The sequence below is a fragment of the Octodon degus genome, unplaced genomic scaffold (genome assembly GCF_000260255.1).
Source record: "Octodon degus isolate 3935 unplaced genomic scaffold, OctDeg1.0 scaffold00041, whole genome shotgun sequence".
Classification (NCBI taxonomy): domain Eukaryota; kingdom Metazoa; phylum Chordata; class Mammalia; order Rodentia; family Octodontidae; genus Octodon; species Octodon degus.
This window is the reverse complement of record NW_004524617.1, coordinates 13,490,799-13,507,716: the sequence shown is the minus strand read 5'-3', so window position 1 is coordinate 13,507,716 and position 16,918 is coordinate 13,490,799. Positions and strand designations below refer to the sequence as shown.

Sequence of the window (16,918 nt, the reverse complement as noted above, 5' to 3'; positions counted from 1 at the left end):
CGCGGTCCCTGTGCTTTGCTAAGCTTGTTCTAAGTAGGTGCTTTAGACCACTGAGCCATCTCTCCAGCCCCTGCTGAGCTATTTGGCCGGCCCTACTGATCTATCTCCGCAGCCCTCAATTTATTTATTTATTTAAATTTATTTATTTATTCGTTTATTTATTTATTTATTTTTGCAGAACCGGATATTGAACTCAGGCCCTTGTGCTTGCCAGGCAAGCGTTTATTCTACTGAGCCATATCTCTGCCCACCCCCCAATTTATTTTTGACAAAGGTGCTAGAGCAATTCAACAAAAAAAGGATAGTCTTTCCAACAAAATTTATTTTTGACAAAGATGCTTAAGTGTTGTCACCAGGGTTTACAAGGAAAACCATTTAATACAGGACACCTAATTTATAGGATTATTCTATAATGGTCGCCCAAAGAGTCAAACACAAAACAGTGCAGGAAATCTGTCCACACACTAAAGACCCAAAGAATCCAGCTGAGGGCCTGGCTCCCATGGCAGTGTCCTGCATGAGTCCAGCTCAAGACCTGGAGCCCAGGACAACACCCACCACGAGTCCATCCAGAGGCCTAGAGCCCGCATCTCATGCAGGTCTGTCTGTCTTTCTTTCTTTCTTTTTTGCAGGTCTGTTTCAAGAATCTGCTCTGGGCAGGCCCCAAGGTCAGTGGCGGAAGCTAGAAAGTCTGTGCCAGCAGGATGAAGGATCTGTGTCAGCAGGCTGAGGGATCTCCACTGGAGCCAGGAAGCGAGGTTCAAGATAAGAACCAGAGTGCTTCGGAAAAGTACCACAGGCACCATCAGTGACACCAAGGTCCGGGTCCTCTAACGATGGCAATAACCGAATCCGTGTCAAGAGAGTCAGTGCTACAAAGAGAGTCCCCAAGCCCCCAAAACTTCCACTGCAGTTCTCTTTTCTACGCTGTTGGCAATGACCTCAGCCCCCCCCCCACCAAGTACCACACTGAGTCAGTTCATCTGGGCGTTACAAGGTGCCCACCAGTTGTCAATCCGCAACAAAAGGCAATTCAATAAGAAAATGTCCTTTCAACAAATTGTACTACTACTATTGGACATCCACATGCAAAAAAAGATGGAGTTATACCCTCACCATACACAAAAAATAACTCAACCAACTGAAATGTAAGAGCTAAAATTATAAATCTTTAAAGAAAATAAAACTATAAATCTTAAGAAGAAAACAAAAGTAAATCTTTGTAAATCTTTGGATTAAGCAAAGTATTCTTAGATATGACACTAAAAGGTATATAAAAGAAAAAATAATACATAAATTGACCAGGCATAGTGGCACACACCTATACTTCCACACTCAGGAAGCTGAGATAGGGAGAGTTCGAGAGTTCGAGACCAGCCTGAGCTACAAAGTGAGCTCAAGGTCAGTCTGAACTGCATAGCAAGATCCTGTCTCAAAAAGACAGAAAAGGGCCAGAGAGAAAGCTCAGTAGCATAAGTGACTACCTGGCAAGCGCAAGGTCCTGAGTTCAATTCCTGGTACCAAAAACAAAAACATAAATCAAACTTGAGCACAGTTGAAAGCTTTTGCTCTTTAAATATAATAAACTGAGGGCTGGTGAGATGGCTCAGTGGTCTAAAGCACCTACTTAGAACAAGCTAGGCTAAACAAAGCACAGGACCACGGTTCAATCCCCCAGGACCACATGCCAGCCAGCCCCACCCCCTGGTGGGCTGAGCTGGCCACACACACTAAATAAACAAATAAATACAATTAAATATATATATATATATATATAATAAACTGAGCATGGTGGAACACACTTGTAATCCCAGCACTGGGAGGCTGAGGCAGGAGGATTGCCACAAGTTTGAGGCCAGCTTTGTCTATATGATTAGTTCAGGGGCAGTCTGAACTATACAGCAAGACCATGTCTCAAACAACCAAACCAAACCAAACCAACCAATGAGCCAGGTATGCTGGTGCACACCCACAATCCCCGCTACTTGAGAGGTAGGAGGATTGCAAGTTTGAGGCCAGCCTGTGTAATTTACTTCACTTAACACAATACTGCTTCAAAATAAAAATTTTATTTTATCATGGTATTGGGGATTGAATCCAGGACCTCATATATGCTAGGCAAGTACTCTACCACTGAGCTACATCCCCAGCCACAAAATTGTAAAAAGGGCTGGGGATGTAGGTTAGGGTGAAAGAACTGGGTTCAATTCCCAGTACCACAAAACAAACATAAACAACAAAACTCCAAATACAACATAAGAAAGTGGAAAGTCAAATTACACATTGTGAAGAAGCATCTGTAAATTCTACATCCGATAAAGGATTTGTATTCAAAATAGAACCTTATTAATCTGTCTAACCAATATGTACTCATAAAAAAAAGATGTGGGGGGCTAGGGAGATAGCTCCACAGTGCAAGTGCCTGGCTGGCAAGCACAAGGACCTGGTTCCATCCCCGGTACAGCCCTGCATCTGTACAGGCGTGGTGGCACATGCCTGTAATCCCAGTGCTGGGGAGGCTGAGACAGGAGAATCACTATGAGTCCAAGCTGCATAGCGAGACCCAGTATCAAATACATAAATAAATAAAAGATAAAAAAATTAAAAGATATGAAACAATAAAAACTACATCGAAGACTTGTATTTAGACTATAGGAAGAATTCTTTTTTTTTTTTTTTCACTTCAGATGGGTAATGTGCCCAAGTCGTAGCAAGGTTTGAGGGAGGCACATTTCATGCCTAAGGCATGAACACCCAATCATCACGCTCATGAACTGAAGGATCAGGAAGAACTCTTAAAACTGAAACAAAACAAAAGATAAGCAGGGGTTGGGAGTGTGGCTCAGCTAGAGCACATGGGAGAGGCTTTGGGTTAAACATCCAGTACCGCTATCATCATCAACACTGAGAAGACGACCAACTCTTCTGAATAATGCTTTACCAAAGAAGAAATATGTGTGGCCAGTGAGTCCTGGAAAAGATACCTAGGCCCAGCAGTGCCGGAGCCTGGCCCCAGGTTAGATGAAGACCCTCAGAACTCATTAGCATTAGGACAGTGCAAATTACCCCCACAAGTCCTGGACTGGCTGTAATAAAATAAGCCAGCCACCAAGGGCAAACTGGAGCCCTTACTCCTTACTGGAGGGGAGGGGCCGGGGAGATAACTCAGTGGAATAAATGCTTGCTTGGCAAGCTTAAGGTCCTGAGTTCGATCCCTGCTACCACCAAAAATGAATGCTTCTTTAAAAAAACCGCTAACATTAGCTCAGTTGTTTAAGTGCCTGCTTAAGCAAAGCAGTCAGGCTCAGGATACTGTGGTTTGTTCCCCAGAATCTCACGCCTTACCAGACCTGCCCTTAAGGTATCCTGAGCCAGGAAAAAAAAAATCCATCCTTACTGGAGGGAATGTAAAACGGTGCAGCAGTTTGAGGATTTTATTTCATTTTTTTTCCAAATGGCTATTGAATTTATTTGCTTGATCAGTAATGGTCTGTGTAAACTTTAGTTAACCAATGCTGAGATGTATGTAAAAAAATAAATTTAAAAATAAGCTGGGCATGGTGGCTCATCTCTCCTCCCAGCTGCTGGGGAGGAGGGGCCTGAGGTAGGAGGATCACAAATTGGAGGCCAGCCTGGGCAATCTCCCAAGACCCTGTCTCAGATTTAAAAGACTGGGGGTGTAGCTCAGCATTCCCAGGGTTCAGTCCACAGGATCACTCACAAAAATATTTCATGACACTTGATAAAAATTAGATTTACATAAAACAACAAAAGAAACTTTCAATATTGCCAGGAGAGTAGCCAGGCATGATGGCACACGCCCATAATCACAGGAGACAGTTTAAATGTATCTCAAACTATTAAACATAGATTTACAATAATAATGAGTAATTACACTAAATGTGTACCCACAGACATGAAGATATGTTGTCCCTGAGATGGCGACTGAACCTGGGCGTGGTGGCGCATGCCTGTAGTCCCAGCGCTTGGGAGGCTGAACACAGGAGAGTCACTATGAGTCTGATCAGTGTAGCGAGACCCTGTAGACCCTGTACTAAATACACTGAAAGAAAGAAAGAAAGAGGCACCGGGGAGATAGCTCAGTCCCATAAGCCCTTGCCTGGCAATCGCAAGGGCCAGGGTTCAATCCCCCACTCCAAAAAAAAAAAAAAAAAGAAAAAAAGAAAGAAAGAAAGAAAGAAAGAAAGAAAGAAAGAAAGAAAGAAAATCTATATGCAAATGCTCATTAGCAGCAGCATTATTCACAACAGCTACAAAGTAGAAACAATTCAAATATCTATTAATCAGTGAATAGGTCAAGAAAATGTGACATGCAACTGTATTCAACAACAAGAAGAACAAACTGGTACGTGACACAACAAGGGTGAACTTCAAAGCCATTATGTTAAGTGAAAGAAACCCTATGCAAAACATCACAGATTGTAATTGTGTTTAAGTGAAATATCCAGAAAAAGGAAATGTTTTAGAGATGGGGAGTCTATCTATAGTTGCCTGGGGCTGGATATGGGAATGGTGATTAATTGAAAATAGACACCGGGAGTCCAGCATGGTGATACACATGCCTGTAATCCCAGCACTGGGGAGGCTGAGGCAGGAGGAGCACTGTGAGTTTGAGACCAGACTGGGCTACTCAGTGAGTTCAAGGCCAGGCTGAACTGCACAGCAAGAATCTGTCTCATCCCTCCCCCCAAAACAGATATCAGGTATCTTTCGTGTGAAGGAAATGTTCATAATCTGAATTATTGTGATGGTTGCATGTACCTGTACATTTTCTAAAACTCATTGAGTCCTATACTTAGAATCAGTTAATCTTATAAAATATAAGTGAAACCTCAATAATTTTTTTTAAATTTTATTTATCTATGTGTGTGTGTGTGTGTGTGTGTGTGTGTGGCCAGCTCAGCCCACCAAGGGGCGGGGCTGGCTGGCATGTGGTGCTGGGGGATTGAACTGCGGTCCCTGTGCTTTGCTAAGCTTGTTCTAAGTAGGTGCTTTAGACCACTGAGTCATCTCACCAGCCCAATAATTTTTTTTTTTTTGAGATGAGTTCCCACCATATTGTCCAGGCAGGCCTGGAGCTGGACAGCCTCCTGCTTCAATCTCCAGAGTAGCTGGGATTACAGATGTGGGATACCATACCTTGCCTAAGAAATCTGAATTTTTTAAAAAGAGAATATTCATACTTTGTTCTGAATCCCAGCTCTACTGTTTACTAGAAGCAAGCTCTTGGATATGTTATTTAATCTTTTTTTTTTTTTGAGACAGGGTCTTGCTGTGTATTTCGGGCTGGCCTTGTGCTCATTTTTATAGCTCCCAGACTGGTCGTTTCGAACTCACAGCAATCCTCCTGTCTCAACCTCCTGAGTGCTGGGATTACAGGAGTGCGCCACCATAACCAGTTATATTGTTTAATCTTTCTAGAATTTAATTTCCTCACTGGTAAAATGGGAATAATATTCTCTACCTATTTGGTTGTTGGGAGGATCAAACAACGTTAATATTCATTTAGTTTGGGTCCATAATTGTTAACTTTTTTAAAGAGGTGGGATCTTGCTATGTTCCTGAGGCTGGTCTTCAACTCCTGGTTCAAGGAATCCTCCTGCCACAGCCTCTGGAGCAGGCTGAGATTATGGGTTTTAAATATTTTTATTAATAATCATTGCTTACTGTGGTGTTTCTACTTTTAATAGGTTTCTGTCAATATAGTGTTTTATGTCCTATTTACGGTCAAAGGATTTGTCTGAAGGGGTTGGGGATATAGCTCAGCAGCTTAAGTGCCGGTCTGGCAAGTGCAAGGTCTTGAGTTTGATCTCTGGTACAGAAGAAAAAAAACCTTTAGTGTAAAGTTGTTTTAGGGCCGGCCAGATAGCTCAGCAGATTAAAGTGCCTGCTTAGGCAGACACAGAGGCCAGCGTCCCTGGGCGTGGTAGCACTTGCCTGTAATCCCTGCACTTTGGAGGCTGAAAACAGGAGGATCACTACAAGTCTGATCTGTATAGTGAGACGCTGTACTAAATACATCAAAAGAAAAAAAAGATCTCCACCCAAATACCAGCTTGGGGACTGGAGAGATGGCTCAGTAGAATAAGCACTTGCCTGGCAAGCACAAGGGCCTGAGTTCAATTCCTGGTTCTGCAAAACAAAACAAAACAAAAAACAGCTTGTAGCTTCCACAAGCATTCAACCAATGAATACACTAAAATATAACTTCCTGTTTTAGGTAAATTGCTTTACCTAAAATTTACCATATAAAACTCATATTCAGTCCAGGCACTGAGCATATCTCAGCAACTCTGGAGGCTCAGGTTGGAAGATCACCAAGAGTTCCTGGCCAGCCTGGGCTACCCAGTGAATTAAAGCCCTGTTTGAATTACATAGTGAAACCTTGTCTCAAAAATTCAAGGGGGCCGGGGAGATGGCTCAGTAGGATAAGCGCTTGACTGGCAAATGTAAGGATCTGAGTTCAATCCCCGGTTCCGCCAAAAAAAAAAAAAAAAAAAAAAAAAATTCAAGAAAAAGGGTTGGGGAGATAGCTGGGCAGCCCCAAAACTGGGCGTGGCGGCGCACACCTGTAATTCCAGCGCTGGGGAGGCTGACACAAGAGGATCACTAAGAGTATGAACTTCGTGTCGAGATCCTGTAGCTGATAAATAAATAAAATTTTAAAAAAGAAAAATTTATTATTAATCCCCTTCCCTCCAATAGTGATTTACTGATAATCTTTACACTGAAGAACTGAGTTTTCTTTGATCCGGCTTAACGACCAAAAAAAAAAAAAGCGTTCCCCCCCGAAACAACCAAACAACAACAAAGAACTTTGGACACTGTCACGACACCTAACTTCCACCTGTTGAAAACATTCCGAACACAGACACAAGGGACCACACCTTGGCCCTTTAGCCAGCACTGTACAGCGGAACCATGCATTAAATATCCACGAGAGGGCGCCCCCGCCCAACGCCAGCCGGCGACCGTGCAGCAACCAGAGCGTGCCCAGCTTAGCCTGAGGCCGCCCGGCCCAGCGCAGATCAAAGAGGACCCCAAGCCGATCTTGCCTTATTATGGATAGAAATGAGAAACAAATTAATAGGGCACATCCCCTCTTTCAACTTTTCCACACTAATAGTCCCAGATTCCGAGAAATTCCTCGGGCCACCCCCCACAGGAAGCGGAAACGGCATCTTCCTTGCCAGAGAGCGTGTCGCGTTGCTTTACCCGCCTCTCATGGGGCCTTTCATGGAGCTGTCCTCAGCCTTGCCTGAACAAATAGCTAACAAGTCTGTAACAAAGACATTCCGAATTTGCACGGCTTTTTTAAATAAGCCTGAAGACAGTCTCTGAACAGCTTCAAGCAAAAAGAGCTCCGGACAGGGAGGCCACGGCTGCAGCCGTCTTCCTTTTTTGCAGGCCCGGGCTCTAGTCACCCTCGTCAGCCCCGCCTCTCCGCCCCGCCCACGGGGACCTGCGTACTGTCAGGCGGGCGCCACAAGCACTTCCTGCTTCTCCTGGCAAGATGGCGGGGGGTGAGGCTGGAGTGACTCTCGGGCAACCGCACCTTTCTCGCCAAGACCTCGCTACTTTGGTAAGGTTTCGTACTGAGAGGGTGTAGTCAAATGTAGAGTAGGGATGGCCGAGTCTCCCGGAGGGCGCTGGGACGAGGCAGTGCCACAGTATGGGGAGTATGGGCTAGGAGGGAACCCTAGATTCGGGCGCCAAAGCTGCCTGCTGTTAGGTCGTTCAGCTGACTGGGCCTGGGGATGTACGATTGGGGGGTCTGGAGCTCTTGAAAGATTCGGCTTAGTTTTGGTGTTAAATGTCATTAAGGTATTTAGTTGTGAAAGTCTGGGAACAGGGTGTCTACATTGTCTTTAAGTGTAGCACACCGAGGACACGCTAAGGCTCCAAGATTGGAAGTCTTCCGCCTCCAGATCTCCCTTAGCGAGCGTGGGTGCCTGGTGTCTACCGGTCAGGGTCTTTTAGGACTTAACTACCGACAGACTATAAAATTGCTTAGAAGGGAAAGGTGTTTCAACGTGGAAGGAGCTGTGTCAAAGAAAAAGTTCTGTATGTATATAATGTTTTAAAGTAGATATACTTTATCGTAGGATGTTACCAAGCTAACGCCACTTTCACATGAAGTAATCAGCAGACAAGCAACAATTAATATAGGTAAGTTAAAAATATCTTAGAGACCCGATTTCTAAGTAATCTCTCCTTTTGTGTAATAATGTGAGGATTTAAATATTCAAGAATAAATGTTGAAGCTGATTGCACACCTAAGTCCCGGCTACTAGGGAGCCTGAGGCAGGAGGATCATTTGAGACCAACCTCAGCATCATAGTGAGACTATATGTCAAAAAAAATAATAAAAATCAAATACAGAACTTTTGTTTTTGAGCATTAAACCATCTAGTAGTTTTTTTGGTGAAAGGGGTATAAGAAAGTTGCTGTGTACAGTTCACAGATTACATGAGAAGAAAAGATACAGACGTGGAACGTTTAATAGCGTAAAGCAGTATGCAATCCTGTGGCAGAAGTTGAAGGAGGTGGTGAAAATGTAGCTCTACTTGTCACACAGGATTATTGAAAGGGTAGTTTATAAAAATTTTATTTAATGTAGAAGCCATGATTAAAGTTTTTTTTTTTTTTAATTGGCACCTAGGTTATGTTGAGTGGTAGGTATTGGGCACTTTGAGTCTACAGTTCAGTAAAAGGTAGATAAAAATAAAAGTCACCCTGTACCAAGCACAGAATGGAAAAAAATAAAAATAAAGTAAAATAAAATTCAGCCAGGCACAGTGGTACGTGTTTACAGTCCTAGCTACTTGGGAGTTAAGGTGGATTGTAAGTTTGAGGCCAACCTGGGCAACATTAGGGAGATGTTGTTTCAGAAAGAAAATCCTCTACCATGAGGATGTGAAAATGATATAAATTATATGCCATCCTCGGTAGCACTACTGTAAGTAAACTTAGGTTTTATTGGTTTCAAGAATTCCTCTTATTATTTTTTTGAATAAAAAGTGTTCTTTATTTGTACAAAGCATTATAATCTCAACAGTCATCAGTCATTTATGAACAAACTTTGCATTTAACAAGTTAACAGTGTCAAACTACACTATACCTGTCAAATCCCGAGTGGAGTGCTCAGCTGAGACAGAAAGGCACCTAGAACACTAATTGAAAAGAGAAAAGGCTAAGAAAAGTTCACAGACACTTTAGAAGCAGCTCAAGGGGATGACCAGGCTAAGGGGTTAGATTCCTGAGCACCATCAGATTTTTCTCAATATTCAGAGGACTTTCACAAAATCTTTTTTATTTTGAGAAAGGGTCTTGCTAAGTAGTTCAGCCTAGCCTTGAACTTGTGACGATTCCCCTGCTGCAGTCTCCCAAGTGCTGGCATTACAGGTATGTGACACTACGCTTGGCTCACAAAATCCTTTTTAGGACACGGATTAGAATTAAGGAACCTGCATTTTGGGATATGAGCATATGTTCAAAGTTGCTAGATTTGCACATGGATTAGAAAGGGAGAGCAAGTGGGAACAGAAAGCAGAGGACAGGCAGACAAGAAATAGAAAGCGAGAAGCGCAGAGAGAAAATGTTGTGCTTGGATGGAACAAAGCCCTTAACTTGTTAGGAATAAAAGAGAAAAATCATAGCCACAAGTCTGGGAGATGGACCTAATAAGAGAAAGCCTCGGATTTTACACTTTTCAGGAGGTGACAGTAAATTCTAAACTGTACCGTGGCAGGGGTGAGGTAAACCTAGGAATAAGTCATCTGTTTTGTAAAACACTGTTTGTTTGATGACTTCCAAAGTACATTGCTAACTTAAGAGCACACTGTGCCCAGAGCGCAACCACCCGCAGCAGGTCAGATGCCTACAGGCAACGCAGGAAGGCCCAAAGCCAGGTAGCTTTAGAGAAAACAGAACTCAATTAATGCTGTCAAGTGAAGAAACCATAGAACAAATTATCATTAAAAACAAACAAACCCCACAGTTGTGAGGGAATTCTAAGCTACATATGCAGGCTCTTTTGTCTATTTTGGGGGTGGGGATGACAGGGCCTCATTGAGTTGTTCAGATTGGGCTCAAAACTCTTAATTCTCCTGTCTCAGCCTCCCACACAGCTGAGATTACAGGCATGTCATGGGCAGCCCATTCTGAACATTCTTAATAAGCTACTGTGAATCAGATATGGCTGACCACGATCAAGGTTCTATTTTCTCCTGAGCCTTCACTGCCTGTGTGATCTGGACCATAGCAGGCAGTAGGGAAGTTACAGTCATTGTTTTAGAGGGGCAGGAAGACTGGTGATTAAAAAAAAAAGTATATAACCATACACGTAAGTAAGCAAGATAACACATCGTTAATTGAATTAGCTGTTCAGAATCCCTCTTACCAAAAAAGTTGTAGCCTTCAGACTGATTAAACAAAGGAGGATTCTGCTACTCAGAAACTCTTGAGTCAGTGAAATGCTGGTTTTGATGATAATTGCAGTCAGTTTTTATTCTGATCTCCCAAGCACCTGTGCCTAAGAGTACTCTGCCCAGCAGGGAAAAGCATCACATAAACATACACCATGTATCAGCATGGTGGCTTCCACAGTGCCACGGTCTATATTAGTTGTCTACTTCCTCCTCTTCGTTCTTTTCTTCCAGCCTTTCTTCATCTTCATCATTATCCTCATCCCTGCTCCAGTCTTGCTGTTCTGAATGTTTTTCTGTCTTTGTCCTTCTTCTGTTCTGAAGCTTCCTTCTTGCCTTTCTGCTCCCGCCTATATGCTTCCAGAGCTTCTTTCAATGGAGTAATAAACTGCTGGAACTCCATCTCTTCCATGGCTGAGAGCACATCACTGGCATTGAGTGTCTTGCATGTCCCTTTCATTACGAAGTTGTTGGCACAGGATGTGGCATATAGCACAAAGATGCTGGCTGCGCGGGAGATTGCGCTCTGGGCCTCCTTGGAGATGTTGACACCGTCCAGGAGCTCTGAGGAGAACTAGGATGAGCACAGCTGCCTGGCCCAGGGCCCGCTTCCTTCTGGCCTTTTTGTCCGCACCCGGCCACCCACTTGCCCTAGCAGCTCACTGCTTCTTTGATGATCCTGGTGATGATGGCATTGGGCAGGTTTAGGTCCTCGGGCCTCTCAGCCATGGCCAACGCAGGAGCCCGAGGCTCGTCTGCCTCAGAAATCCTCTTCTGCTACCTCATCCAGTCAGGAATTCCTCCCCCCACCCCTGCAGTGTGTTCCTCTTCAGAGTACAAACTTAAACTTGGATAGGCTGAATTAACCAACCCACCTCTGGCAGGTACGCTCAACATGCTGTATAAAGTATAACATTCAATTTATTATTTCTTTCTCAAGAGAGTTTTCTTTAGTCCGTTAAATCCCAGCTCCCTTCACATGGGCTTTGGTGGAGGTCGTGGGGCAGCACCAGCAGGTCTAAATCGGGGTGGAGGAGTTCGGTCCTTGCGGGCTTCACGAGATCAATTTCTGACCACTTTGTTGTGAGTGGCACAACTCACACAATAATGCAGCTTCCCATACAGCTTGGGAAGCACATAACCATGGAAGACACTCGCTTCGGAAATGTCCCTGATGGTGGCAGCTTCCACTATGTTCTGAATGACAAACTTCTTAATAGCCTTATCCTTGTGTAGGCACCAGGCGCAGTTCATGCAGTGAATAGGCTGCACATGACCACGGCCCTTTTTGGCACTACCATTGTTCCTTCTTTTTTTCGTCATCTTGGAAAGGAGGACCCAAACGAGAAGAATTCCTTTTAAATTAAAGTGTTTTTAAAAATCCATTTCCATACCAGGGAGTGAACTTGGGACCTTGTACTTGCCAGGCACGTGCTTATGCCGCTGAGCTATATCCCTGTCCCCTCACTTTTTTTTTAAGACGGGGGTCTCACTGTCCAGTTCAGGTTAAGCCTTGAGCTCATGGTGATCCTCCTTGCTCAGCTTCTGAAGTGCTGGGATTACAGGGGTGCACAACCACACCCAGTCTCAGTCCCTGTTTTAGTGCACCCCGTGGGCAGACCTGGCCCAGCACATGGGGATCAAACCCTTGGCTGCTTTTATTTTCTATCTATTTTTATCTCTCTCTTTATCTCTGTCGCTGTTTATTTATTTATTTTTTGGTGGAACCAGGGATTGAACTCAGGACCTTACGCTTGCCAGGCAAGTGTTTGTGCCACTGAACTATCTCCCGAGCCCCTTTATTTTATTTTATTTTATTTTATTTTATTTATTTATTTATTTTTGGTGGAACCAGGGATTGAACTCAGGTCCTTGTGCTTGCCAGGGAAGCACTTATTCCACTGAGCCATCTCCCTGGCCCTGTTTTATTGTTGAGAGAGAATATTCCGAATTATCTAGGTGGTATTTGTACTTTCCCTCTTCTTTCCTCAACCTCCAAGAATGCTGGGATTATAGGTGCCCATCATCACACCCAGTTTATGCTTAGTATGGTTTTTATTTTTTTGGTGGTACCAGGGATCGAACTCAGGACCTTGTGCTTGCCAGGCAAGCACTTACTCTACTGAGCTATCTCCCCAGCCCCTAATGCTTAATATGTTTTTTTGTTTGTTTGTTTTAGTACAGGGTCTCATTACACAGATTACACTTGTAGTAATCCTCCTGTTTTCAGCCTCCCAAGCTCTGGGATTATAGACATGTACCACCAAGACTGGGCTGGGCACCAGGGATCCTGGTCCCTGGGCCTGCCTGAGCAGGCATTTTAGCCCGCTGAGCTATCTGGCTGGCCCTTAAGATGGTTTTTATTTTTTTTTATTTTTTATTTTTTTAAGATGGTTTTTAAATAAAGTTATTAATTACATGGAAAGTACTTCCATTGTGTATCAAAACAAATTTCTAGTGGGAAAAGATATATAAGAGTAAAAATTCAAGTCACTGTTGGTTTTACACTGATTTATATTGAGGGAGGTTTTTTGTTCGTTTTAAAGACAGGGTCTCACTGTGTAGCTCAGGCTGGCTTTTAGCTCACTGTGTAGTTCAGGCTGGTCTCATGCGCAAGGATCCTCCTGCCTCAGCCTCCCAAGTGCTGGGATTACAAGGTGTGTACCACCAAGCCTGGCAAAATTTTTTTATTTTACTTTTTAGTTTGTTTTCTTTCTTATTTTATTTTTTAGTTTTCTTTCTTTCTTTTCTTTTTTTTTTTTGGGTGGGGGGACAGAACCAGGGATTGAACTCAGGCCCTTGCGCTTGCCAGGCAAGTGTTTATTCTACTGAGCTATCTCTCTGACCCCTATTTTATTTTTTAAATGTATTTGGTTGTTACAGGGTCTCACTATGCAGCTCGGATTCAGATTCATAGTGATCCTCCCGTTTTCAGCCTCCTCAGCCCTGGGATTACAGGTGTAGCCCAACTCTGTGGCTGCTCAGTTTGCCAGGGCAGGGGCTGGTGCAGCATGTGCCAGGGATCAGACTGCGGTCCCTGAGCTTGCCTAAGCAGGTGCTTTAGTCTGCTGAACTATCTTACCAGCCTTTTTTTTTGGCGGGGGGATACCAAGGATCTAACTCAGAACTTTGTGCTTCCCAGGCAGGTGCTTATGCCAGTGAGCTATCACCCTGGCCCAAGTTTTTTACTCTTAACACAATTTGAAAAAAATATTTGGTGTGATTAAATGCATGTGAGTTGATTTTTTTTTTTCTTTTTTTTTTTTTTTGTACTTTCTCTGTAGGAACCATTGGTCATGTAGCTCATGGGAAATCCACAGTTGTAAAAGCCATTTCTGGAGTTCACACTGTCAGGTTCAAAAATGAACTAGAAAGAAACATTACAATCAAACTTGGATATGCTAATGCTAAGGTGAGCTGTCTACTTTGAAACTAGAAATTCTTTAGCTTTCATTGTTGTGTAGATAACAAATCCCTATTTTTTTTTTAATTGAAACATTTAGATTTATAAACTTGATGACCCAAGTTGTCCCCGACCAGAATGCTATAGGTCATGTGGAAGTGGTACCCCTGATGAGTTTCCTACAGACATTCCAGGGACCAAAGGGAACTTCAAATTAGTCAGGTAACCTCATTTGTGCAAACTCTGTTTTATTACCTTGTGCTTTTTCAAGTATTGAACTGAGATACTAAACACAAATATAATTATTTTTCATCTTATGTTTATAATGTTGGTAATGGAAAAGACATAGACTTTAGTTAAAATATTTAAAGTTCTCCAAACTACAAGTATTGTATAAGCAGAATGGGAGAGAAACAAAAGTTACTGGGTTTTAGAATTTCTTTTTTTTTTTTCTTTTTTTTTTGGGGGGGAAGGGTCTACAGGGTGTTCAGGGTCTCACTACTAGATTGTACTTGTAGTGATCCACCTGTTTACAACCTCCCAAGAGCTGGGATTATAGGTGCGCACCCCCAGGCCCAGTCTCAATTGCCATCTCAGCGCGCCCTGGGGGCGGGGCTGGCATGGCAGGCCCGGGGATGGAACTCTATAATACGCTGAGCTGTTTGGCTGGCCCTTAGAATTTCTTTTTTTTTTTTTTTTCTCGTAAATTTTTCTTTCCTTTTTTGGGGTGGGGGGGCGGAACTGGGGATTGAACTCAGGCCCTTGCGCTTCCAAGGAAGCACTTATTCCACTGAGCCAGCTCCCCGGCCCCTGTGTGTGTCTTTTTGAGGTCTCATGCATTTCAGGCTGATCTTGAGCTCACTTTGTATCCCAGGATGATCTCCAACTCTGAGTGATCCTCATGCTTCAGCCTCCCAAGTGCTGGGGTTATAGACATGCGCCATCACGCTTGGCCCCTAAATCCCTTTTGAGCATTGTTTCTGTCCATTAGGTAGTAGAGGAGCAAAGCCACCACACTTTTCTCAAACTTGGATTTGTTTTCTGAGTATGATTGGATATGCTGGTTCTTTGTCAGAAGACACTTGACTCCTGTCTAAGGTTACCTACGGGAGTTACAGGTGCCCTGCCAGGAAACAGCTCAGGGGCAGGGCTGGCATTAGAGAGAGCTAAATGAAGTCTTCGTTTTGGGTTCAAACATACGGCTAGTGGGCATGATGGTGTGAGCCTGTAATCCCAGCATCAGGAGGTTTTCTCGAGATTGAGGCCAGAGTGGGCTACATAGCGAGTTTAGGCACAGCCTCAATTATATAAAGAGACCCTAACTCCACTAATATAGTGTAAGAATAGAGGGTAAGCCACAAATCTCAGTAGTCCGGACAAATAACTAATGGAAGTTTGGCTTTTGGTTTTTTTGGGTTTTTTTTTAATTTATGTATTTGATACGGGGTCTCACATAGCTAGGACTCATGGTGATCCTCCTGTTTTTAGCCTCCTCAGCACTGGGATTACAGGTGTGCGCCACCACACCCTGACTAGTTTGCAGGATCAGCGCGCCCCAGAGACAGGGTCAGTGCGGTATGTGGGACCAGGGGTCGAGCCCTGGTCCCTATGCTTGCCAAAGCAGGCGCTTAGTTCACTGAACAATCTTGCTGACCCACTAAGGAAAGTTAAAAATCAGTGCAAAAAATTGTGGTGAAAACAATGTTAGAATTTTAAATTCCATAATTTAAAATGCAACATTTTTAAGTTATGAGCTATCTCAATATTACAGATATTTTTCTCTTACTTCAATAGTTTTTATTTTGCTTAGGGTGGTTCTTTTTTTAAATTTGTTTGCTTTTCCTTAGACAGGCTGGCCTTGTACACCATTTGCCTCAGCCTCCAGTGCTGGAATTACAGGTGTGCACTACCACACCCAGCAAGTGCCTAGTTTGGGCTCCATTAAATTTTCCTTTCAGGCAATTGCCTTTCTTGTCTGATCCTGGCCCTTATCAGGAATCAGCATACTTCTGTAAAGTTTCAGGCAGCAAATATTTTCAGCTTTGTAGCCCCGAGAGGCAGTGTTGCAGGAACCTATCTCTGTTCTTACCTTATCAAAGCCTATGCAGATAAGATGTGCCTGTAGGGCCATAGTTTGCTGATCCTGATCCTGTTTGTGAGGTTTGTGTGAATGTGAACTCACAGCTTTTAAAAAGTCATGTTTCTGAACACATACTGTAGTCTTACTAAAATAATACTGTCTTCTCCACTTCACATGTACAATTTGTTATTTTCAAAGTGGAATTGTTTCTTTTCTTTCTTTCTTTTTTTTTTTTTTAAAGGCTGTATTCAGGCTGACTTTGAATCCAGGTGGTCCTCCTAATTCAGCCTCTCAAATGCTGGGATTGCAGGATTCCATCCCTGGCCACAGTCTTAATTCTATTAACATGGTTTTTACATGTCATTAGGTTTTAGCTTTCAAATCGATGGCATTTTTAGCATCGGTTCTATGTACCATTATTCTATACTGTGCTCACGTTAATTGGATGAGAGTACCTATCTTCAGTTATTCCTACATGTAGCTAATTTTAAAAAAATTTTTATTTTAATGAGAAAAATAGCAGTGAGACAGTTTCAAAACAGGTTAGTAGGACAGTTACAATAATTAATACATGGAAGATACATGTAGCTAATTTTAATTGATTTTTTTTGGATGCTGGGAATCGAACTCAGGACCTTGTACTTGCCACACAGGTGCTGTGGCACTGAGCCACATCTCCAACCACTTATAATTGATTTTAGGGCCAGTGAGATAGCTCAGTGACTGAGCACCCTCTTAGGTGAGTGCAGGGACTGGGGTTCAAGCCCCAGCACCACATGCTGTGCAGGCCCCGCCCCAGGCAGGTGTGCCGAGCAGGAAACCAATTCCAGCACTGGGGAGGCTGATCTGTAGCGAGACCCTGTACTAAAATACATTAACAGGGGGCTGGTGAGATGGCTCAGTGGTCTAAAGCACCTACTTAGAACAAGCTTAGCAAAGCACAGGGACCGCAGTTCAATCCCCCAGAACCACATGCCAGCCAGCCCT

At 43.3% G+C, this 16,918-nt stretch overlaps 1 protein-coding gene, 1 non-coding gene and 2 pseudogenes across 2 annotated transcripts in view; 1 reads left to right on the top strand and 3 right to left on the bottom strand.

Moving 5' to 3' along the window:
* Nucleotides 1–2,681: 2,681 nt before the first annotated feature.
* LOC111816833 lies at nucleotides 2,682–2,783 on the bottom strand. Its single transcript, XR_002821160.1, has one exon. It is a non-coding gene; the product is annotated as a small nucleolar RNA U13 (small nucleolar RNA).
* Nucleotides 2,784–7,484: 4,701 nt separating this feature from the next.
* The window catches only part of Eif2s3 (eukaryotic translation initiation factor 2 subunit gamma), a 28,071-nt gene continuing 18,637 nt past the window's right edge, over nucleotides 7,485–16,918 (top strand). Inside the window, exons 1-4 of the mRNA XM_004631382.2 lie at nucleotides 7,485–7,603; nucleotides 8,127–8,190; nucleotides 13,733–13,860; nucleotides 13,952–14,073. Coding sequence (XP_004631439.1) covers nucleotides 7,535–7,603; nucleotides 8,127–8,190; nucleotides 13,733–13,860; nucleotides 13,952–14,073 — 383 coding nt within the window. The 5' untranslated portion in view covers nucleotides 7,485–7,534. The remainder of the gene's footprint in view (nucleotides 7,604–8,126; nucleotides 8,191–13,732; nucleotides 13,861–13,951; nucleotides 14,074–16,918) is intronic.
* On the bottom strand, nucleotides 10,519–11,219 carry LOC101570244 (annotated as a pseudogene).
* On the bottom strand, nucleotides 11,424–11,771 carry LOC105742192 (annotated as a pseudogene).